The sequence below is a fragment of the Oryx dammah genome, unplaced genomic scaffold (assembly GCF_014754425.2).
Source record: "Oryx dammah isolate SB20612 unplaced genomic scaffold, SCBI_Odam_1.1 HiC_scaffold_12, whole genome shotgun sequence".
NCBI lineage: Eukaryota > Metazoa > Chordata > Mammalia > Artiodactyla > Bovidae > Oryx > Oryx dammah.
This window is the reverse complement of record NW_024070196.1, coordinates 55,196,991-55,221,588: the sequence shown is the minus strand read 5'-3', so window position 1 is coordinate 55,221,588 and position 24,598 is coordinate 55,196,991. Positions and strand designations below refer to the sequence as shown.

The 24,598-nt window shown below is 47.1% G+C and overlaps 1 protein-coding gene across 4 annotated transcripts in view; it reads left to right on the top strand.

Annotated features, from left to right (window-relative positions):
- Nucleotides 1-21,785, top strand: part of CCDC60 (coiled-coil domain containing 60) — a 173,857-nt gene extending 152,072 nt beyond the window's left edge. The window contains exons 7-14 of one of the 4 annotated variants that reach the window (XR_005722957.1): nt 2,787-3,021; nt 8,801-8,885; nt 12,021-12,092; nt 14,761-14,823; nt 15,846-15,968; nt 17,114-17,245; nt 19,192-19,702; nt 21,344-21,419. Coding sequence is in view for 2 of the 4 variants with exons in the window: in XM_040250793.1 (XP_040106727.1) it covers nt 2,787-3,021; nt 8,801-8,885; nt 12,021-12,092; nt 14,761-14,832; nt 15,846-15,968; nt 17,114-17,245; nt 19,192-19,381; nt 21,344-21,445 (1,011 nt within the window). In the remaining 2 variants the exon portion in view is untranslated. Of the gene's footprint in view, nt 1-2,786; nt 3,022-8,800; nt 8,886-12,020; nt 12,093-14,760; nt 14,833-15,845; nt 15,969-17,113; nt 17,246-19,191; nt 19,703-21,343 lie in introns of all 4 variants that reach the window. The other 3 variants (XR_005722956.1, XM_040250794.1, XM_040250793.1) reach the window with 3 other exon arrangements.
- The last annotated feature ends 2,813 nt before the right edge of the window (nt 21,786-24,598 follow it).

Sequence of the window (24,598 nt, the reverse complement as noted above, 5' to 3'; positions counted from 1 at the left end):
TGGGCGTTTTCAATCAGTGTGCTTCCCCTAACAGTTCCACCTACACTCAGGGCCCCTGAAGTAGTGATAGCTTACTGTGAACAGTGAAGAAGAAGATTTAGCTTCAGGCCCAGGGACCAGGATTGATCACTCAAGAGATTTGGTATAGCAGAGTTTTATTAAAGTACAAAAAGGAACAGAGAAAGCTTCTGATATAGACATCAGAAGGGGAACAGAGAGTGCCCCCCTTGCTAATCTAAGCAAGGGAGTTATATACTTTTTAAATTAGTTATTACAATAAATCAAAAGAATGTCTCAAGGTTGTGAAGATCTTACTAGACCCATTCCCATAATTTACATTTTAAGATAACAGGATTAGCCAGAAGGTTTTCAGGAAGGAAAAACTGTCCTCAAGCAGGATACATTGTTGTTATATAATCCTTAGTACAGAGTTTAAACTGAGTTGTTATGTAATCATCAGTTCTGGGCTTAAAGAAAAAAACATTTTATGTGACAGACTAAGGGAATGTAGAGGGGGAAAAAAAAAAAAAGATGTTTGTCCTTTCCTCCTCCTTGAGAATTCCAGACCCCTATCTTTGCTTTGAGAGTCCCAGACCCCATTCTCCTCCTTGGGGACCCCAGACTTCTTATCAACCTCCCTAGAAATTGACTCCAGTTCAGTTCAGTTCAGTTGCTCAGTCGTGTCCGACTCTTTGCAACCCCATGAATTTCAGCACGCCAGGCCTCCCTGTCCATCACCAACTCCCGGAGTTCACGCAGACTCACATCCATCTAGTTGGTGATGCCATCCAGCCATTTCATCCTCTGTTGTTCCCTTCTCCTCCTGCCCCCAATCCCTCCCAGCATCAGAGTCTTTTCCAATGAGTCAACTCTTCGCATGAGGTGGCTAAAGTACCGGAGTTTCAGCTTTAGCATCATTCCTTCCAAAGAACACCGAGGACTGATCTCCTTCAGAATGGACTGGTTGGATCTCCTTGCAGTCCAAGGGACTCTCAAGAGTCTTCTCCAACACCACAGTTCAAAAGCATCAATTCTTTGGCGCTCAGCTTTCTTCACAGTCCAACTCTCACATCCATACATGACCACTGGAAAAACCATAGCCTTGACTAGACGGACCTTTGTAGGAAAAGTAATGTCTCTGCTTTTGAATATGCTATCTAAGTTGGTCATAACTTTCCTTCCAAGGAGTAAGCATCTTTTAATTTCATGGCTGCAGTCACCATCTGCAGTAATTTTGGAGTCCAAGAAATAAAGTCTGACACTGTTTCTACTCTTCCCCCATCTATTTCCCATGAAGTGATGGGACCAGATGCCATGATCTTTTCTGAATGTTGAGCTTTAAGCCAACTTGACTCTCTTAGTAGCCAGTCAAAAAATAACTTCTGATTACACACTGTGGACTCCCTGAGATGAGGCCTGCTGAAAGCCACCCTCTCCACCCTGTTGGGGAGAAGGCAATGGCACCCCGCTCCAGTACTCTTGCCTGGAAAATCCCATGGACGGAGGAGCCTGGTGGGCTGCAGTCCAAGGGGTCGATAAGAGTCGGGCACGACTGAGCGACTTCACTTTCACTTTTCATTTTCATACATTGGAGAAGGAAATGGCAACCCACTCCAGTATTCTTGGCCTGGAGAATCCCAGGGACGGGGAGCCTGATGGGCTGCCATCTATGGGGTTGCACAGAGTCGGACACGACTGAAGCAACTTAGCAGCAGCAGCAGCAGCAGCCACCCTGTTAGACGTTGATCAGACATTGTGTGTCTTCAGATGTGCCTCTCCTTATCTTCTTGCCTAGGGCATCTCAGCTATGAGTTTCAGCCAAAGAAGATCTCAGACTGCCCTCCAAGGGCTTTCATTTCAAATGTTCTCAGGTGAAATTGTTTCTATTTTAATGGAGTGTAAACTGTAGCCCAGACCTGCAATTGAGCTCTTACCCGGAGCAGCTGAGTAAATTGGGACAGGTTAGGAAACCTAAGACTTGAATCATGAATTAAATGAGGACATAACCACACAAAGTACATTCTAAAGTGACAGCCAGTCATGCAAGAGGGTGTGCATGCACACACACACATGCACACGCACCCGCACACATACCTGCAACCTGCCCACTCTCCTTTCAAAAATTCACATTCTTCTCACAGGACTTTGCCCACCTTCCGCCTTTTACCTCCTAAGACTTGTCATCTCGGTCTTCCTGCCCACCTCCGTCATGGCTCCTCCCCTTCTCCTCATCAGTCAAATCTGCCTCCCCAACTCCGCCTCCTGAATGTAAAGGCTAGAGCTTTCTCCATTTTGTATTCTTCAGAAAACCCCAGCGAATATAAATCTTTATTCTTTGAGGCCCAGGTGTCATCTGGTGAACACAAAGTTGATTCCTAGAATTGGGGGAGGAAAAACAAGATGCAGCTAAAAGAAATTAGACCCATCCTCCCCTAGTTTAAAAATCAACTCTGATGGTTGTTACAAAAGGAAAGTCAAAATGTGTTCTGGTTCATGGCAGCGTCATTGGATTACATGTTCAGCTTCCTGTGGTGACTACTGGGCAATCATGGCACTCACTGAATAGAGTAAGTCCCATCAAATTTGCTTGTGGTAATACACACGTATAAATGACATCACTGTGTGGCAGGTTTCCCCAGAGCCAAAATATATCTCATGGTGTTTGGAAAGAGTCAAAAAGAATTTACATTCAGAGCCAGGGTTTTGCTTTTTTTCTTCCTTCCCTCCCCCCTCCCCTCCTTCCTTCATTCTTTCTAAAATTCTCCTTTCTTATTTCTTTTCTTCAGACCAAGAAATTCAAAATCCCTGTAGCACGCCCCACCACCCGCAAACCAAGCCGGCGAGGCTCCACCCTCAGTCTGTCTCGGACGAGTGGAGGGTCATCCCCCCAGAGCAGCATGATCTCCGTGAACCCGGGCTCGGATGAACCTCCAAGTGTGATCACCCAGGCGACAGGCAGCAAGGACATCGAGGACAATGAATCGTCTTCGACCAAGCCTGAAGAAGAGCCTCTCCATATCAGTAAGTCCTGCCTTAGATCTGACCAGTCTGCGCTGACTCTGCCTTGAAGCCAGGCATCAAGAGCCCCTCATGCTTCACCTTGACCCCCACTCAGTTAAAGAAGACACACAGGTCCTCTGCTGCTGCTAAGTTGCTTCAGTCGTGTCCGACTCTGTGCGACCCCGTAGACGGCAGCCCACCGGGCTCCCCGATCCCTGGGATTCTCTAGACAAGAATACTGGAGTGGGTTGCCATTTCCTTCTCCAGTGCATGAAAGTGAAAAGTGAAAGTGAAGTCGCTCAGTCCTGTCTGACTGTTAGCGACCCCGTGGACTGCAGCCTACCAGGCTCCTCCGTCCATGGAATTTTCCAGGCAAGAGCACTGGAGTGGGGTGCCATTGCCTTCTCCACACAGGTCCTCTAGCCCTGGTCAATTTCCAAGGACCCCTTTGCTTTCCCCCAGTGGAAATCAGAAATAAACTCTAACCTGGGTTACTCTGGACCATTTCCACTTGGGAGGCAGCCCATGGTCATCAATTGCTCTTTTTAAAAAATTTTAATACTGTATTTTACTTAGCCCAATTTATAAAATATTGTCATTTTAACATATAATCATATAAAAATATTGATAAGGTATTTTATGTTTTCATACTATATTTTTGAAAATTTTTAAACTTTAATGAGATATAACTTGCATACCATAAAATTCACTTGTTTTAAGTGTACAATTCAATGATTCTTTGTAAATTTATAGTGTTGTGTAACCATTGCCACCATCTAATTGTAGAACATGTCAATCAACCCCAAAGGAAAGCTCATGTCCGTTGACAGCCCTTCTCCTTTCCCACCACAAACTTACTTCCTGTCTCTGGAAATGTGCCTTTTCTGGATATTTGATATAGGAAGTTGTGTCACACTTTGACCCCCTTTCTAAGACACCTCTGCCCTTTCCCATGGCTTCCCTCCTGCAAGTCTAACTGCAGCCAGTGGCGCCTCCCCAAACTCTTTTGGACCCTGCCCTCTTTACTCCTATCTTTTGTCTTAGTTTAGAGATAGAAAGCTAGGGCATATAGGCTAGTTCCTGCCATCTGTGTGTTATTTAGCACAGAAGTTTTTTTTTTTTTTTAAAGTAGGAGTGACTTTAAGCTTGGGAGTTTGGACATCAAAATCCTGGCTTTAAAAAACGTTACTGTTTGTGGCAACAGTTGGCCAGCAACCTGTATGAAAATATTCAACTGGAGCTGCCCTTCTTAAGTGGGACGTATGCTCTTCACTGCAAAGTTTTCCCTGACTTTCCTCTCAATTCTTCGTATTTTTACTTGCTTGTATTAAGTCGTTAAGTGCATGCATGCTCAGTGGTGTCTGACTCTGTACAACCCCATGGACTGCAACCCCCCAGGCTCCTTTGTCCACGGGACTCTCCAGGCAAGAATACTGGAGTGGGTAGCCATTCTCTTCTTCAAGGCATCTTCCCGACCTGGGGATTGAACCCCCAACTCTCCTGCGTCTTCTACATTGGCAGGTGGATTCTTTACCACTGAGCCACCTGGGAAGTCCCATTAGGTACTTACTTTTCATTTAATACAATGACGTCTCCCTGTTTCAGGTAGGAACTTCTTTTGGCTAGGTGTGGAGACCTGAAAAATACTCGTTTAAAAAAGATAAAAATTTATTAACTTTTTTTTTTTTTTGCAGGTTAGAGATAGTGAAAGTTGCTCAGTTGTGTGTGACTCTCTGCAACCCATGGACTATACAGTCCCCGGAATTCTCCAGGCCAGAATACTGAGCCATTCCTTCTCCAGGGGATCTTTTCAGCCCAGGGATTAAACCCAGGTCTCCTGTACTGCAGGCAGATTCTTTACTAGCTGAGCCACCAGGGAGGCCCAGATTAGAGATAGGGTGGTTCCAAAATATCATTAGAGATCCTACTTCCTTCTGTCTTTCCTCTTCACCATGGATCACTTCATGGTCCAAAGTGGCTGCTGGAATGCCAGTCATCAGAGTCACATCCTTGGACGGAAGCAGAAGGAAGTAGGTGAAGTAGAAAAGTGTTCACTTCCAGCCGAGTTTAAGCAGTTTTCTCAGAAGCTTCATACAACATTTCTCCTAAAATCTCATGGCCCAGAATTTAGCCACAGGACTTAGTCACAGCATTTAGTCCTTTAGCTGCAAAGGATGTTGGGAAATTGGGGTAATAAATGCTTCCTCCCATGCCCACCCTCCCCCCACCACACGCAGAGTACATATGCATATATATATATTTCTGTTACTAAGGAAGAAAGGGGAAAGGAGTGTGAGCTCCCTTCAGGCGTGGAACAATGTCTTACCTTCAGCCTGGCACACGGCAGGTGCACAGCAATGGCTGGGAGATGCATTCCCACCAGAGACTGACATCCAGAGAGAGAGTTCTTCTCCCTCCAGCTCCTCACCCTTCTCCTCTATTCATCCCTTAACCTCTACTGCGTTTGTCAGAGCCTTCACTAAAGTAGATTAATTTCCCAGACTTTCATTGCCTTCTAAAACCTCCTCAAATTGATTCTGAATTCATGAATCCTATTCTGAGAGATACACCATCTGACCAAGGTTTAATTTCCAGGGCTGGCTGCATAATGAAGTCTTTGTAGACACAAATCACTGGGGACAGTGGGCTGTGGCCTCTGTGTGGACTGGTCTCCTCCCAAGTCAGTGATCAGGGGATCCCAGAGAAACTAAAGCCCGGGCTTTAGTTTCTCTTGCCAGTCTTAAAGCTGCTGGTCTTGGAACTGTTAGAGGAAAAACTCACTTAAGTAGTAACTCAAAAAGAAGAGTCCTGTGGCTTCTACTGTCCCCCCAAGCCCTTGAACCAACCGCATACAACAAAAGGACTCCCTCTCTTTTCCTCCAAAGAGAGGGTATAGTTGCTCTCAAGTAAGGTTCTTAGACTGGCTGGGGGTGGGCGATGGAGGAGGGAACTAGAATTTTTTCTTTAGGGGTGTAGCTTGTTATCCAGAACCAGAGGATGCTGTTGTCTCTGAGCATTGGGTAATGGCATGTCCATAGCCCTGGGGACTAAGAACTAGGCAGGTTCCTCCAAGTGTGGGCATGCATCACAGGGCTGTCTTCCTCAGGGAAACTCTATCTCATGGCGTCTGTACCTTTTGCAAACAAGTCTCTCCTTTCAGTTAGCCTCTGTGGGTAAATGCGGGCCTCACAGCCCAAGGCTTATGTGCCAGTTCATACATATCCAGCCTCAGCTATGGGATGGATGGACCTCAGTGTTGGCAGGCACCATTCCTGCCCAGAGGCATTACTGGCTAGCAGGAAAAAACAAACAAACTTCAGTGCCTTAAGTGGCATATGGAGCCGTAGAGGGGATTCTCTGGGAGAGCTGCCCAGTGCGCCAGGTCGCTTTGGGCATTCTCTGGGATCCACCCACTAGGCTGATTTGCTTACAAGTAGGGGCAGAAATGGGGGAGCAGAGAAGGGGAGAAAGCCAGAGCTCCCTCACAAACAGGCTTCTGGACACACCACAAGGATGCTGGGATGCATAGCAGGAGGGGAGGTGGACATGATAAGACAAAAATGAAGGTCAGAGTCAGGTCAAATGGAACCCTGCCCACAGGTTACTAGGAAGGTGAACTGCTTGAGAATGAGGAAGGTGGGGTAGAAAATGGCTAAACGTTGATGATTATCACAGCCTGGATGGCTGAGGGGAGGTCGCTGAGGGGAACACCCTCTTCCCAGCAACCAGTGACTGCGTTCACAAACCAGGCTGGACATGAACAGATGTGGGAAGCACTGGCCTCACCTGTCCAGGTATGGCTTTTTGGACTTAACCCTGAGGTGACTACAGACACCTACTGAAGGAAAGTGTCTACATTGGCATTGTGTTCCTTCATTAATATTCCAGATCTAGCTCAGAGCTTTCCAAACCCTTCCTGTTTTTTTTTTCTCCTTAGTCATTTACTTATTTATTCTGCAAATATTGACAGTGCCTGGATGACAAGCACAGTGCCAGCTACTTACCTTACCCATCTGTATCCATATAAAGCACTTAGAGCTTCTGCTCTCCTACTCACCCTGAAGCATGTAGCTTACTCCAGATATATGTTATTTTCCAGCTTTTAAGAGTGTCCATGTACTAGATTCCTGGAGCTGCCTTAACAAAACACCATGTCCTGGGTGAAAACAGCATTAATTTATTGTTTCACAGTTCTGGAGGTTAGACTGCAAGGTGTCAGCAGGGCTTTGTTTCTTCTGAAATCTGTGTGGAAGAACCCTTCCCTGCCTTTTTTAGCTTTTCGCGGTTGTTGGCACCCTTGACAGTTTGGCTTGTAGATGCAGCAACAGTCCAATCTGCCTCTGTCCTCACGTGGTCATCTTCTTCACTTATTACAAAGACACCAGCCATATTGGATTAAGGGCCCACTCTACCCCAATGTGGAGCTTCCCAGGTGGTTCTAGTGGTGACGAACCCACCTGCCCATGCAGGAGATGTAAGAGACACGGGTTTGATCTCTGGGTCAGGAAGATCCCCTGGAGGAGAGCATGGCAACCCACTCCAGTATTCTTGCCTGAAGAATCCCATGGACACAGGAAGCTGCCTAGCTATAGCCCATGGGGTTGCAAAGAGTCGGACACGACTGAAGAGACTTAGCACGCACACATACCATTCCAGTGTGTCCTCATCGTTACTACACCTGCAGCCACCATATTTCCAAATGAAAACATGAATAATTTATATTCTGAGGTACTGAGGATTAGGGCTTGAACATTATCTTTTGAGAGAACTCAAGTCAACACACAATAGTCAGACACAGAGAAATATCTCTACATTGTATAAAAAGCAACAGTACCAAGTATGGAAATACAAGTCAACTAGTGTGATGACGAGTGGGGAGAGCAGTGGTGAGCTGGAGAATGCCCTGAAAGCCTGAAGGCCCCATCAGCACACAACAGTGATGAGCCGCACCTCAGAGTCTTTACCGGGAAGCTGGAGGCCTGGGTGTTTTTATGAGAAATCCACCAGTTTTAACAAGTTTGGACACCCCAGTCCAATCTGATCCAATCAGCGTATGGGTCACCATTTGGGAACCTCAGGCCTATGCAGTAAGAGAAGGTTTTCCCCCACAAGGTGACTTCTTGATTTCTTCTTGGAAGTAGAAGCAGTGCTCTCAGGCTGCAGTAGAGTTCCAGTGGGGAGAGGATGCAGAGAATGGCATGAGGCAGGAGGGACAAAGAGCAGCTAAGACCCATAAGGCCTCACAGGCCACAGGGAGGACTCTAGATGGCATTCCAAAGGAGATGGCTGGTCACTGGTAGGAGGCAGAGGAGTCATATTTACAACCTGTCAGACTTCTAGACCCTGGTCTTATCCTTCTCCAGCCCCCAAGTGCTCCAAAGTTAAGTGAAGTGAAAGTTGTTCATTTGTGTCCAACTCTTTGCAACCCCATGGACTATACAGTCCATGGAATTCTCCAGGCCAGAATACTGGAGTGGGTAGCCTTTCCATTCTCCAGGGGATCTTCCCAACCCAGGCATCGAACCCAGGTCCCCTGATTGCAGGCAGATTCTTTACCAGCTGAGCCACAAGGGAAGCCCAAGAATACTGGAGTGGGTAGCCTATCCCTTCTCCAGTGAATCTTCCAGACCCAGGAATCAAACCAGGGTCTCCTGCATTGCAGGTGGATTCTTTACCAACTGAGGTACCAGGAGACAGTGCTCCAAAGCAAAGATGATATCAGGATGGGGGCTGGGCCCTGACCTGCACAGTCCTGTCTCACAGGCACCCTGCAGGCAGTGACTTCTTGTGTTCCCATCAGGTCTGCAGAAGCTCCTAGAGATGGTTCGGGAAGATGCTCGGAGAACAATCACCCTGGAAAATGAGACGCAAAGACAGGCACCCAGGTATATTCTCTTGATACCTGGTCAAATAAAGGATGTCAGCATCAGAGTGATATCGTTCAGGCCAGCAGTGCCCCATGGTTGAGCATTTTCTCTGTGACAAGTGCTGAACCACGTACTTTGTTCACATATATCACCTCCCTGAGTCCTTCCAACAACCCCACAAGGTAGGTACTGTTGTCTATATTTTACAAATAAGGAAATGAGGTTCAGAGAGGGTAAGGAACTTGTTTCAGGTTGCCCAGCTAATGAATGGTAAGGTGACAACTCAAATCTGTAACTTTCTTATTTCAAAAACTATTCCTTTAACTACTCCACTGCCCTTCTTCCCAGGAACCCAAAGGTTATTCGTTCATTCTTTTAGTGAGTATTTATGAATATGGATGGACCAACTGTACTCATTATTGCAGGAAGTGTTATGAAAGAAATCTCGGACCTGTAAGAGGAAGTAATAGGAGCATCTGATCTCGTCTGGGATGGGGATCAGAGAAGCTCTGTCCAAGGAGGAAACTTCAAGCTGAGATTTTGGATGAAGCATGAAGAAGAGCTAGCTAACCAAAGTTACAAGAGAAGCAGGGAGAGCAGGCAAGGGGAGTGAACATTACAGGCATGTATGTGCAAACATGCTCAGAACGGACCAAAATGCTGCCAGAATGGGATGGGTGGGGAGAGGAATAAGTCTGCTGGGACCTTGGAAGCCACCTCTGGGATTCTGATTTCTATCCATGGAGCAAAAAGAATCCCTCTGCAGTTTCGAGCTGACAGGCACCCAATGTAATTGGCTCAGAGAGTCAGAACTTGAACCCAAGGTGTCCTCCTTCCGGCGGAAAGCCCCAGGCACTGGACATCTGACCCTCTAAAAGCCTCGGAGACCATGCAGGCTAGAGCTGAAGCTCCCTTCCCAAGCGTGGATCCCTCTAAGTAAGCAAATTACTTCCTGAGAATGAATGAGGCACGAGAGAGGTTCATCACCGCCTTCAGCCTCCTAGGATGCTGGCTATGACTTATTGGTTATTGTTATTACCGTAATTACAGTTCACCAAGCACGCTCACATGCATCACACCCGCCTCTGCTTGTTCATGATGAATTGGCAGCTGCTGCTGCTTCAACTTGCTTCGGGGCCCTGAAGGGCGGCTCTGAAGGCATGCGGCGACAGTGTTGGCCCTTACGGCCCCAGCCTCTTTGCCTGGCTTATCAGCATTAAAGACAGATGACAGTGATGAAGCATCAACTCCAAGAAGCTCCTTTCCTGTGTGAGCATTCACATCATGAACACTGGCTTTGGAATCAGAATGATGTGGGTTCAAGACCTAGTGCCTTTGAACAAGTCCCTCAGCCTGTCTCTAAACCTTAGTTTTCTCATCTGTAGAATGAGATTGTGTATCATCCAGGTATTGGCAGTGGTACCAAGCAGAGGAGGGTTGAGCTCCATTTCCATGAGTTAATGGCTGTGTGCTGTTGAGCAAGTTGCTTCACCTCTCTGAGCCTGATTCCAGTTCTGTTAAATGAGGCTCATTAATAACCTATCCCAAAGGGCTGCAATGAGAATTAAATGATAATTTCCTGGTAAAATGTTTTCATTATTACGGAAATAATGTCTACGTCACCAAGTCACATTAAGCATTTAGTGAGATGATGCATTTAACATATTAGCCTGTGCCTGGCATATTGTAAGCATGTAAAAATTGGTGACAGTGGAGGCGGTGGTTACTTTTATTTCATGTGCAGTGTCCTGTGGAACCTTTGCAGCCCTTTGCTGAGACAGATTGATTAACCAGTACCCAATTCCTTTGTCCTATCTCATAGATGGAGAAGGATGACTCGCTTCAGGCACTCAAAGACTAAACCACACGAGAACCTGGTTCTCACAAAACTCTTCACCTGGCCCCTGCATTCACTTTCATGATAAAATAACCATGGTTTCAGTGCAAAAACCTGTTGAAATTTCCCATCTGCTTCCATTCCTCTAGGAGAAAAGTCTCCCTATCTCTCACAAAGACAGCAAATATTGGAGGCTTCTCTGCAGAGCTTCACAGAGACAGTTAGGGAAAGCTGCAGGTTTTCTTTTGCCTGCCTCACTTTAAAAATGTAGATTCCTATTTCACTTTAGACACCAAATCTGCTCCCATCAAGACAGACATAGAGTTCTGGGCTTTTTAGAAACCCCTGAAAGCCTGCCTTTCCAGCCCCTAGCCTCAAGGGCCAGACTGCCCTCTGGTCCCATGTCTTCATGTGTTCAGGCTGATATAACAAAAAATACCATAAACGGAGTGGCTTGTGAACAGCATTTATTTTGCACAGTTCTGGAGGCTGGGAAGTCCCGGATCCAGATGCCAGCAGATTCAGTGTCCAGCAGGGATGCTCTTCTTCATAGACAGCTGCCCTCCTCACCGCGTCCTCACGTGGTAGAAAGAACAAGCTAGTTCTCCAGGGTCTCTTTTACACGGGCATCAGTGTCAATCATTAGGGCTCCCCCATCATGATCTAATCAGCTCCCAGAGGCCGCCACCTCCCAACAGCATCCTCTAAAAGGTTAGGATTCAACATATGAATTTGGCGGGCGGGTGGGGGGCAGTAGTAGTAGACCATAAACATTCAGATCATAACATTGTCCAGGAAGATGACCTTTTCTTAAAATCCTCTAACAGTCTTTCCCAAGCATCCCTGAAGATCAGAATCAGCTGGGGCACTTGTGAAAACTGCAGATCTATGGTCTTCATCCCAGACACACCGAACCAAAATCCCTAGAGGAAACCATATTCTTTAACAAGCACTCTGAGCAGGCATAGTTTCGTGGTGTGTCAGGAAATTCTAAGGTTTTCAAAGTATGTTCTCTGCGAACCCGAGTCAGAAGACTGTGTGCGTGTGTGTGTGTGTGTGTGTGTGTGTGTGTGTGTGGTTTTAAATGCAGCTTTGGGGTCCCACTCCAGGGCTGATGTTTCCAGATCTCTAGGAATGTGGCTCAGGAGTCTACACGTGCATTCTGAGTGGTTCCTCCAGGTGACTCGTGTGCCCTCCTATAGAACCTAGGATCCCCGCTGTAGATGAGCACCCTTCGTTCGTTCTCCCATGGATGTTTACTGCCTCAGAGCATCGTATGTTCAGAGCCTTATTAAGTGACTCATCTTGCTTTGCAGCATCTTGTCAGTGCTCAGACAAAACAAGAGCAATTCTGCGTATAAGGACATGCAGACCACCCGCAAATCAAGGTAGGAAGGCCCGGGGCCCTAGCGGGTAAGTCAAGGAGGCAACACACAGTTGCAGGGGGCATTGCAGAGACACCCTCACCAGACTGTGGGAAGCGGGGCAAGGAGGGGGATCGTCTTCCTTCTTCACTGGAAATAAGTTACTTGACTCCCAGGGCTTGGTGGTGCGTATTTAGCTGTTACTTCCCAACGATCGTGAGCCATAAAGTTAGTCCTCTCTGGTAGTGGAGAGATGAAGGGGAGAGGGTGTGTTTTGGAACTACCCCTTCCCTCTTTACTCAGGTGACTTGTAATGGGGCAGGGGCAGGTCTGCCCCCAGTTTATTTGTTCATCTAGAGAATACTTCTCAGTCCCCACTATGTCCCAGGAGCTGTGCCCGGCTCTTTTGAGATTCAGCAGCAAACAAGACAGATGCAGTCTGCCCTGTGGGTAGAGCTCACTGTCTGGTCCGGCATCATAACTCCTGTGTCATAGACTCTTTGGCCATCCAAGAAAGCTTATGGATGCCTTTCAGCAAAATGCTTCCAAATGCAGACTATAAACTACAGAAGTTTACAAAGAAATCTAGTAATATTGATTATAAAATTACAACCAAATATGGGATACATAGTCATCTGTGAGCTTCGTCAGCAATGCCTTATACAACAAGACATAGCAGCAGCTCTGATAACTACTATAATTTTGGATTAGTGTCAAATGTAAATGATCTTTCAAAGTATCTCCCATAATTTTAACGTGATGTGTAAAAACCTGTGATTTCCATTTCTGCGAAAGGCTAAAGATGCAACCTGTTGGTTTTTTTTGTTTGTTTGTTTGTTTTCCATCTGCATTCTTGGACTCCTTGAATCCTGCCAGTGGTTAAGAGCTACTGTTCTAATGGGAGAGTCATGCATTTATCAAATAATCCCACAGAGATAGTTGTGTAATCATGACCATAGATAGCATTCTGAAGGAGAATTATGGAGGATTAGGTGAATGTTGAGCACCAGGAGTCTAACCAAGGCTGAGTCTGACATTTAAGCTAGGACCTGAGGGAAAAAGAAGAATTAGCTAGCCTGTGGCTGGAAACAGTAGGATCTGAAATCTGCATTCATTCTGAGCAGTTTCTCCAGGTGATTCCTGTACCTTCCCATAGAACCTAGGATCCGTGCTGTGGAGGGAATAGAAGGAATAGCATTCCAAACAGAGGGAACAGATGCGCAGAGAGTCTGAGGTAGGAGGAAGCTTAGCGGCACTGAGCAAAGACCAGTAGGGCTGAAATTCAAGGAGGGTCAAGGAAAGGATTGACTGAGACAGGCAGAAGGGTCCTTTGTTGTTTGTTTGTTTTAAATCACAGCTAATAACACTACTTCTTTCACCTCCTGCCTCCCCCTGAGTCACACTATCAGCTCTAGAAGAGAGCCATCTATAGGAGGAAGGTCAAAGCCCACTTGCTCCCCTAAAGAATTCATCAGCAGAGGCAGGGGCAGCTGGTTGGAATCCAAATGCAATGCCTTCTGGGCATTATTACCGGGGCTCTGCTCCCTAGCAAGATGGGATAAGGGTTTGCTCCATCACCTGCCAAACCTGAGACCTCTGGGTCCAGTCCCATGAGCCTCTGGGAAAAGCAGCAAAGGCCAGGCCCTTTCCTATGGGGAGGAGTCTGAGAAATGGCTGGCCTCCCTGAAGAAGTCCAACATGTCACAGAGCAGGAAGGGGAGGATTTGCCACACATCACAGGGATAAGGAAAATAGTCTCACTCTCTAGAATCACACAGATAAAGCAGTCAAGTGAGTGTCTCAAATGCTGGGAAGAAACAAAGCGGGGCAGGGTGTGAGAGAAGATGCTGGACACGGGTGCCGAAGGCCCAGGTCACTGGAGGAGGACCTAGCAGAACGTATGGGGGGACGGGGATGAGCAAAGAGCTTCACCCCATCTAGGGACCCCGGCCGGGCAGTCACAGGAGGGAGCAGCCACTTAAGGAATTCAGTCACCTCCCAACCTAGAAAGGGTCAAATGGTACCAGGAGTTACCTGATCACAGATGAGGAAACTGACACTCCAGAGCAGAGGCGCTTCTCCACAGCCCAGGAGTAGACAGTGCCAGGGCTGGGCTCTGAACCCAGCTCTGCCTGTCTCCCAAATTGAGTGAATTGGGTGTTCAGCACCAGGGTCCAGTTAAGATAAGAGAATCCTTGAATGAAGAGGCAGCCTGGGGCTGGGACCACCCCAGACAGCATGACCAGGAGGACTTGCCCCTCCCCAGATCTGCACTCAACCCCAGGAGAAGTACAGACAGAGAGGAGGATGGGAGTGTCCACAGTGAACCTACCCTCCAGGTGGGGAGACCGATTTTATACAGAAGAAGCTGGGTTCCTGAAAACTTGTCATCCCAACAACATGCAGAGGCAGTAGGCCACCACTGGACTAGGAGAGTCAGAGCAGCACTTGCTCTAGGCCATGAGATCCGGCAGGATTTGAGCTGCTGGGGAAGAAACAAGGAAGACTCTGCAAGCAGAGTGTCCAGTGGGAGCAAAGATCAAAGTGCGGGGAAAACACGCAGTTCTATCAAATGCCTTGATTACAACCGCCACACTCACCTGAGGCTGGCGGATGTCATGGGGGCCCTGAAGTCACCTTTTGGGGGGAAATCAGACTCCAGGCAACGTGAAACCATTTCTCTGTGTCTCAGTGACAGATCCAGCAGTACAAGCGGAGACAGCCACTCCCAGGTGCTCCAGAAGAAGCTTAAAAGGTACGCCAGGTGGGCAACGGAAGGTGCCAGGCAAAAGGGACTGTGGCAACTGCAGCCTCCATCTTCCCAGGGATGTAGAAATAACCCAGTGCCAACCAGACTCCCTGAAGCCATAGATACAACTGAAGGACAAAGGACTCCCAGGGCAAGGGCCTTATAGCCAAGATGTGGAGCAACCCGTGCAGACAGTGGCAACAGAGCCTTCCTCCGTGCTATTGTTGTTCAGTCACTCAGTCGTGTCTGACTCTTTGCAACCCCATGGACTGCAGCACGCCAGGCTGCCCTGTCCTTCACTGTCTCCCAGAGTTTGCTCAAACTCATGTCCATTGAGTCAATGATACCATCCAACCATCTCATCCTCTGTCGCCCCCTCTTCTCCCCCTGCCCTCAACCTTTCCCATCATCAGGGTCTTTTCCAATGTGTCAGTTCTTCACATCAGGTGGCCAAAGTGTTAGAGCTTCAGCTTCAGCATCAGTCCTTGCAAAGAATATTCAGGGTTGATTTCCCTTAGGATTGACTTGTTTGATCCCCTTGCTGTTCAAGGGACTCTCAAGAGTCTTCTCCAGCACTACAGTTCAAAACTGCTATATTCATTATTGCTTATTCCTCAAAACTAATTCTGTGAGGCAGGGGTACTGTCCCATTCTACAAGGAAACAGTCTGAAACCTGGCCAGATGAAATGTCTCACCAGAGGCCACATGGCTAAAACGTGGTGGTAGGGAGTTTGAACCTGAATCTCCTACCTCCCAGCTCCAGGTTCTATTTTCATCTCACTGTCCTTAGCACTTGCTGGGCTAAAGTGACCAGATGTCTCATCATGGGCTCGTGTAATAAGGCCTGAGTCACCAGTCCAACATTGTTGGGAAGGTCTGTTATTCCCTACATCCAGGGGAATGTTGAGGGAGGTCCCAGGTGAGGATGGAGAACCTGGCTGTGTATTATTGCAAAACACCTTGGGCCCCAGGGATGCGTCTGTCCCTTGGGCTTGGTCCCCTAAGCCCATCTTATCTATGTCCACAGCCGCGCCAACCGTGACATCATCCAGTACAAGAGTGGGGTGTGTAATACCATGAGGGCCAAGTTTTACAGCGTGGCCCAGGAGGCTGGCTTCTGTCTACAGGATAAGATGGAAATCCTCATGAAGTAAGAGCACACGTGTATCCATTCACTCAAAGGCTATTCATCTGGCACTTAGTATATAACCACCAGATGCTTGGTATTGGGACGATAACAGGGATTGAGAAGGACATGTTCCCTGCTCTCAGGGAGCTTATGGTCTCCTGGAAAATATGGGCAGAGACAAAACAACTGAACTGATAGATTTATGGGTACAATTTATAGTCACTGCTCCACAGTAAGGGAAAAGGGTTCTAGGAGAAGGAGTGAAACCATGAGGACCTAATGCAGACTGGTAATCCAGCAAGACCTCTCTAAGGAGGTGGCATTAAGGCTGAGCCCTGACAAGCTGAGATTTATCTCAGAGACTTTGTTCACTTGTGCTCAGTCAACTGAGTCATGTTCGACTCTTTGTGGCCCTTTGGACTGTAGCCCACTAGCTTCCTCTTCCTCTGCCTGTGGAATTCTCCAGGCAAGAATACTGGAGTAGAGTGCCATTCCCTTCTGCAGGGGATCTTCCTGACCCAGCTCATGAACCCATCCCTAAAATGCTGGGAGAAAAGGGGTAGAAAGGGTAGAGATAAGGCTGGAAGTTGTTGTAGGGGCTGAGTAATCCAGAGCCTTAGGGGGTAAGTCACTCAAAGGATTTTATTCTGAGTAAAGGAAAAGCCATCGAAATGTGTGTATGGTTGATGGCATGGTTATATTTGTAATATAGTCTCTTTGGAGAGAGAAGATATATGCACAAGATGATGAAGGGCATGAGGAGGAGAGGAACCAACATGAGTTAAACACCTGCTGTTGTGAGTCAGCACTGACCTCAGCACTATACACACACTATCATTTACTCCTCACCACTAGGATCTAGGAATAATGACTATCCTCCATCTTACCGATGAGAAAACTGGAAAGACAATCAAAAGTAGAGAGAGAATGAGGGCTGATTAAAAAGTGACTGGGTTTAGTAAGACAATGAGCATTTCAGGACCTTGGAGAGAGCCGTAGCCTCTTATGCCCAAAGCCCGCTGGTATCTTACAGGGTAGCTGAGAGGGTTAAGAAGGACCTCAAGAAGGAAAAGGTATTTAACTCAGATCTCTGAGGGCAGCTAGGAAGGTGAAAGAAAAAGAGTATCTGATTCATCTTCCTCTTTCTCATACCATCTGTGATGCAGGCGCCAAGAAGAAAGAGGTATCCAGAAGTTCCACTCTTTCAACCTTGTCTCAAATTTCCAAAAGGATATAGCCAAAATGAGACACCAAGTCTCCACGGTAAAAGCCGATGCGGAAGAAATTGCAGACCACTGGTAAAGATCCTGAGAGCCAGATAAGGCAGTCCTTGGAAGTGGTGAATGGGTTACTGGTGTTACAAAGTTACATTCAATCCCATTATCCTCAAGACAGAGAGGCATCACTCCAAAACTGTCCTCAGCCATCAGGAGGGCCCCTCTCCCAAAACAGGCTATATCCAGAGTATAATCAGGCAAGAAACCCCACAGTTCCTGAGCCACAGATAATCTACCTAGCTGCACTCTCCATATTTACCTTCTGTTTGCTTCAGCTTGCAAATATAGACTCACTTGCCAACCCTTATAAGAGAAGCAGAAGAGGCAAACCAATCTGAAAATACCAACAGATCCTGAGGTCTGTGGGGGAAGAACTATATTCCCCAAATAATTTAACTCTTAATGATACAACGCCAGACAGGCATACCTCAAGAACACTGTGCCCCCAGCACAGGGGTGATAATAAATACAAGACAAAATAATGCAAATTGAGTGATTACTGGACGGTAGACACTCCCCTCCTAAGCACTTTTCATGAATTATCTATTTTATTCCCCATAAAAATCCTGAAGGGTACATATTACCCCCCACTTTACAAATCAGGAAACTTTAGGATTTAAACCCCTGTCTGACCTGTCTCTACGCTTATCTGCAATATAAAATTGGAGTCTGATTTCCAAAACCTCCATCCTGTCAGGGTGAGTAAATCAAGATCTTAGAGTAAGGTAGGAAAGCCTAAAAATGTACCAAGAATCCCTTCAACAATTTTAATAATGCAGAATGGGAGCTTACAAAAAGAATAAATATATAAACAGACATAACAAATATAAAGCAGTATGAGCAGCCAAAATGTATGATGGATGATCAAGTTTTTCTTCAACTTTTTCTACAATCGGGGAAAAAAACCGTTTTCCATGAGATAACACCCCTACCTTCACCCACACCTGAACCCCTAGGTTAGAACCTACCTTTTTCCTGCTGTCTCAAGGATGCATTCCCAAACTACCTTCACATGCTGTCATAATGTTAATTTTTTTTGTTCAGTCAGTCATGTCCAACCCTTTGCAACCCCATGAACTGAGGCATGCCAGGCTTCCCTGTCCTTCACCATCTCCCAGAGTTTGCTCAAACTCATGTCCATTGAGTCAATGATGCCATCCAACCATCTCATCCTCTGTCCCTCCCTTCTCCTCTTGCCTTCAATCTTTCCCAGCATCAGGGTCTTTTCCAGTGAAAAGGCTGTTTGTATCCAGTGGTCAAAGTAGGTTCTTAAAACCCACTGAAACACCAAAATCATGGCCCCTGATTGTTCATTTTCAGGAACATGGAAAATACACACACACACAGACACACGTCCTCAGCAGCTGGTGTGTGAGAATCTCTTGCATCCTAGAAGGTATCCCACAAGTGTGTCCATGTCCTCCTTGGCTCGATTAACTCTCCAAAAGTAGCTTCAGAATACCAGTATTTTTCCTTCCTTATAACTTTTCACATTGTCTGCTTGGCAGAAAAAATCATCAATGCCTGTCTTTAAAGCATGCCCTTAATTTTCGTTGTTTTTGTTGTTGTTTAGTTTCTAAGACATATCTGACTGTTTGCAACCCCATGGACTGTAACCCACTGGGCTCCTCTGTCCATGGGATTTCCCAGGCAAGAACACTGCAGTGGGTTGCATTCCCTTCTCCAGGGGATCTTCCCAACCCAGGGATCAAATCTGTGTCTCCTGCATTACAGGCGGGTTCTTTACTGCTGAGCCACTGTGCTAATCATGACTCTCAGTTTTTACTATCCCTAAAAACAAAGACTTGCTTGATCTGTGGATACTTTACATTGAGGAGGGAGGAAAGTCCCCCAGATAAAGACTGTTGCTACCCTAGAGACATCCCAGGAGTGGAGATGAGGTCCTTTGGGTGCCCAGACTGTCTGCCAGCAGTTTCCTAACCGATCCTCTCCTCTTGGAATTGAAGGTACTTTGATCTGCTGTCCAAACTCCCTGAGGATCTGAAGAATTTCCGCCCTGCGAGGAAGATCCTGGCAAAACTGCAGAAGTTTGGGGAAAATCTGGACCTGAGGATCCGACCGCACGTCCTCCTAAAGGTGCTCCAGGAGCTGAGAGCCTGGGAACTGTGCTCCCCGGACATCGCAGTCGCCATCGAGGTGACGAGCATTTCCTTTCCCCTCATAACACCCCAGACACACTCATTCTGGCCTCTCAACATCCAAGCACTGTTGAAGTTTTTAAGGTTTTTTAAAAGGCATAAAAGCCTTCATGGAACTCATCATCCAATAGAAGAGGCATTGTCTGTGACCTTGGTTGTTCAACTCCAGGGGACATTATATTCTGTGTAAATGATGCCCCCGGGAAACTTGGAGTCTTTGGAGAAACATAAATGAATGGACGTGTGAGTGCGATAACTGACAGAGTGAGCAGCACTGTGAAGCTTGCAACTAAAATCGTGGCCTGTGGACCTCACATGGGTGCGTGTTAGAAATGCGGCATCCCAGGCTCTGAACTGTATCTGACCAGCTCAGCGTCTGTGTTTCAGTGAGATGCCAGGTGACTGAAAAGCACAATACAGTTTGAGCAGCCCTGACTTAACGTAAATGTAGAAGAGGCTTCTCTGAACGAGAGCCCCCTGAGGAGGATGACTTCTAAGCTGAGATCTGAAAAGGCAGCAAGCTGAAGAGAAAGGGAATGAGCAGGTGCCCAGGCCCCAGAGCAGGACAGAGCTTGAGCTGCTAGAGGGATTCAGCGGCAGTCAGTGGCTCTGGAAGGAAGAGAGCAGGAAGGTGCATGGTTCCCAGGGGACCAGAAAGGTCAGCATGTGCAGATCTCTGAAGGTCAAGTTAAGGATTTAGGTCTTTATCTGAATGGTGCTGAGGAGCCTCACAAGGGTCTGCAGTAGCAGCCTACCTTCCCCACCTCCCCTAGAAATTCCTGGTGCCCTATTCCCTTAGGGCATCAAAAGGTGTCAGTAGATGGGGGGAGGAGGAAGGGCCCTCCAACTAAGGTATTAACAGATATCTGTGGAGTCACTTCCTTAATTTTATGTGATGGCAAATGTACATTTTAATAGGGTTTTCAGTGTCTCAAGACAAAGAAGTGACTCAAATGGTGGCTTTCTTGGGCCTCTCAGTGTTTTCATGATGGTCTGGCCCTTCCACAGGCTGACCTGGCTTGTGTATGTGGGCACACAGTCAGGAGTTGGGGGAGGGAGAAATACCTTGTGGACAAGCTCAAATGTCAGATTCCACTTCCCACATCTCGTGAAGCTCTTTCATGGGAGAATCTGGCAGGCTAGCCTGAAACTAAGTCTCTAGGTCATCTTTCCAGTTGTGGGGTGTGCATTCCACCTGCCACTTAGAGAAAGATTGAAGGCAGGAGAAGGCGACAACAGAGGACAAGATGGTTGGATGGCATCACCGACTCAATGGACCTGAGTTTGAGCAAACACTAGGAGACGGTAAAGGACAGGGAAGCCTGACCTGCTGCAGTCCATGGGGTTGCAAAGAGTGGGACACGACTCAGTGACAGCTCATGGAAAAGGCCGTTTCTGAGTGGGTGAAAGGTGGGGACTATGGATATGGATGTTCCCCTTTCTCTGGGCTGAGTTTTATTAGCCCTGGCTCATAAAAGTTAGCATGCTCTTCTCCCAGTAGAACATCACAGAACTTCTGTTAACCTGGATGTGGGGGGTCTCTTAACCTGAAATTTATGTGAAACTCTGTGCTTTGTATCTTAACCCTTTCCTGGAAGCAAACCTGTGGCTGTCCTCAATTCTCAAGGGAGTCTGTGAACCCAAAAATGTTTATGGACAAATGACTTTTTAAAAAGATATTCTGCAGTAGAAAAGAGAAAAAGATGCAGACAGCTGGGTTTTTCTGCTCTCCCCAGATTTCTTTGGGTCAATAGTGACAAAAAGGGACTTAAAATTAGCCTGCTGAGCTGGGAAACTGGAAAGAGGCCCTTTTCTTGATTATGAATGCCTGAGGGGTTGGAGGTATCCTGGGGCCACCAGCCTCAATCACAAATCATCTGGGATCTTCTTGGGAAGGGTAAGGGGCACAGAGTCTAGCTTTCAGACCAAATCTGAGGCTGTCATGTGTCTGCCCCCTTAGTTTGTGCGAGAACACATCATCCATATGCCTCAAGAGGATTACATCAGCTGGCTGCAGAGCCGAATCAACATTCCCATCCGGTCCCAGAGTGCCCAGACGTAGTGGGCCTGGGTCAACCAGTGACCCCAGTGGAGGAGGGCTGTCTACACCGTGTGCCTGCTCTCATGGAGACTCATTATGATCTGGTAGGGTCATCTGGAGACCAGATTCTGAAAACATTCTAGGGGGAGCTGCTCCCAGGTGGAAGCCCCCTTCTCCCTCACATACCAGCCTCAGGCTCCCGGCCTCCGGTGCTCCTTGGTCCAGCCTGACTCTACCTACTCCCTCTCCAGGATCCTTCCCTCTTAGCCTTCTCCTCAAATTCTGGATAATAAAATTGAGTTGAATGTTTGCTGTCTGACTGGGGAAAAGTTGGAGCTGTGGGATCTGGGCGTGGTATTGAAATCCTAATAGTAACATACAGTTATCATTTATTGATATGCAGCAGGCCCAGTGCTGAGTGATGTTCTTGCCTAATAATCTCACAACTACAGTTAAGTAGGTGCTGATGTTATACCCATTTCATACCATTAGAGTGAAAGTGTAGTTCTCAACTTTATGTATACTGTCCTAGATAGAGATGAGTAGGTGGGTTGGTGGCTGAATGGATGGAGCACTTCCCAACAAGGCAAGTGATGTGCCAGAAAATCTCATCCTTAAGAGTCCTTGTAATATCTTGTGTTGGGTTTGGTTGTACAAGGAAGCTTAACTTCCAGTCATCTCAAAATTGTGTGGGTTTATTGCCATTTAACCTCTTCTCTCATCTTCGTCTTCTTTTCCCATCTTGGTCTTCCCCCATACATCTTACTAAGTTACAGGACCTGTAGTCATTTTAACTCTCTCACTGACAGCCAAACTGAATTAACATTTAAACATCTGGACTTGATTATCGGAATGCTCGTATAGGCTGGACCCCAGCATCTCCCCATGATCCAGAAGGCGTGGAAAGAAGAGAGTCAAACTATTTTTCTGTCTATGCAGCATCTCACCTATTCAGTTATTTGCTCTTTTTAGTCAATGAATATTTATCAAGAACTGAATATGCATCAACCAACCAAGTTCTAGGTTCCAAGGGTAGAGCAATGACCAAAGCAGACAAGGTCCCTGATCGTAGATAATTTACCTAGAGGCACAGGTCAGCAAAGGGCGGTGGAGAAAGCAGAGAGACTGCGTGATATCCACGGCAGTACTCTCTGTTTAGTGTGATGTCGTGACAAGCCACTGGGGTGTAGAGGTGAGATGCAGTCTATAAGGAGGCTGCTCAGTTAAGAGATTCTAAACGTCTCTGGGTGTGTTCAGTCACTCAGTCATGTCCGACTCTTTGCGGCCCTGTGGACTGGAGCCCGCCAGGCTCCTCTGTCCTTAGGATTCTCCAGGCAAGAAATACTGGAGTGGGTAGCCATTCCCTTCTCTAGGGGATCTTCCTGACCCAGGGGCTGAACCTGGGTCTCCTGCATTGCAGGCAGATTCTTTACCATCTGAGCCACCAGGAAAGCCCCTAAACTTTTCTGTATTAAATCAGGATTGGGGTGAGGGGGAGTAGAGAAGAAAGAAGGAGGACAAAGGCCTAGAGGCAAAAAAGAAACTCAATGTCACCTGAGGAACTGAAATAACATATGTCTGGCTGGACTGTAAGGTCAGGTTGGTAGTGATCACAGGGAAGGAGAGGAGACGGAGGCTGGGGAGGGAGGTAGAAACCAGAGTTTTAGATGCCTTCTAGGCCATGTTAATTTTCTCTGGTGGCTCAGACAATCAAGAATCTACCTGCAGCGCAGGAGACCCAGGTTCGATCACCAGGTCAGGAAGATCCCCTGGGGAAGGGAATGGCAACCCACTCCAGTATTCTTGCCTGGAGAATCTCAAGAACAGAAACAGGCTACAAGCCACAGAGTCGCAAAGAGTCAGACGTGGCTGAGTGACTAACTGTTTTCTTTCTTTCAGGCCATGTTAGGAAGTTTAGGCCAACTTACTGGCCATTGGGAGCCAGGGAAGGATTTTCAGCAGGGGAATAATCATATTTCCATTCAAGAAAAACAAATAACCACTGTGTGAGTGCAAGGCAGGGAACAGGGTGCTAAGATACGGCTGCCGTAGCAGTGATTATAGGGAGCACATGCCAGTGGGGCCAGGGAGATCCATTAAAAGGATATTTAAAAGGTGGAATCAGCAGAAGTCGGTTTGGTGTATGACAAATGGACAGAAGACAAGAACATCGGGAATCATGTCCAATTTTCCAGCTCAGACCACTGGGTGGAAGTTGATACCTTTAATGTAGCAGAAGGAAAGGAAGAAAAGAACATTCAGAATGAGAAGGTAAGGAGTTCTATTTTGAGCATACTGAGTGGGAGATGCTTGTGGGGCAGTCAAGTGGAGGGATTTAAAACTCAGGAGAGTGGGTGGCAGTAGAGACAGACATAGGACCTCAGCATCCTATGGGTCATGACAGTTAAAGCAGGAAGTGGGAGGAGAGGGCAGAAGAGGAGAGGGGAAAGAGGGTCTTGAGGACTGGGTTTGCAAAAAGCGTCAAGCAGCCACTCACAACCTCGCACTGACGGAGGGACTGCTTCCTTCCAGACACTGCAAAATGCTATGTGTTATCTCATTTCTTCATCATCATCCTGCAAGGCAGGGCTCCCCTGCCTTACAGATGATGAAATGGAGCCTCCAAAAGGTGTTTTGTACCCATGTTCAGCTAACTCTGCATTTCCTCCCTTTTGCTGGTGGCTCAGAGGTTAAAGCATCTGCCTCCAATGCAGGAGACCCGGGTTTGATCCCTGGGTCGGGAAGATCCCCTGGAGAAGGAAATGGTAACCCACTCCAGTATTCTTGCCTGGAGAATCCCGTGGACAGAGAAGCCTGGTAGGCTACAGTCCATGGGGTCGCAAAGAGTCAGACATGACTGAGCGAATTCATTTCATTTCACTCCCTTTTGCTGCTGCCCTCTGACCCTGCCCCTCAGCCCTGATCATATGAGACAAGGAGGTCACTAAAGTTACCTTGCTTTTGGAACCATGCCCCCAGGAGTAGCTCTAGTGATGGGACTTCCTAGCATCCCGTTAACTTACTCTGTTCCACAGTTTGCATCCTACTTGATGCTCACGGCATATCTCTGATGTGACCATTGTTATAATCCCCATTTCACAAGTAAGGATGCCAGCACTTGAGGTCATTTGCCAACAGTCACGTAGCCGGTAAGTGGCAGAGCCAAGTCTAGAA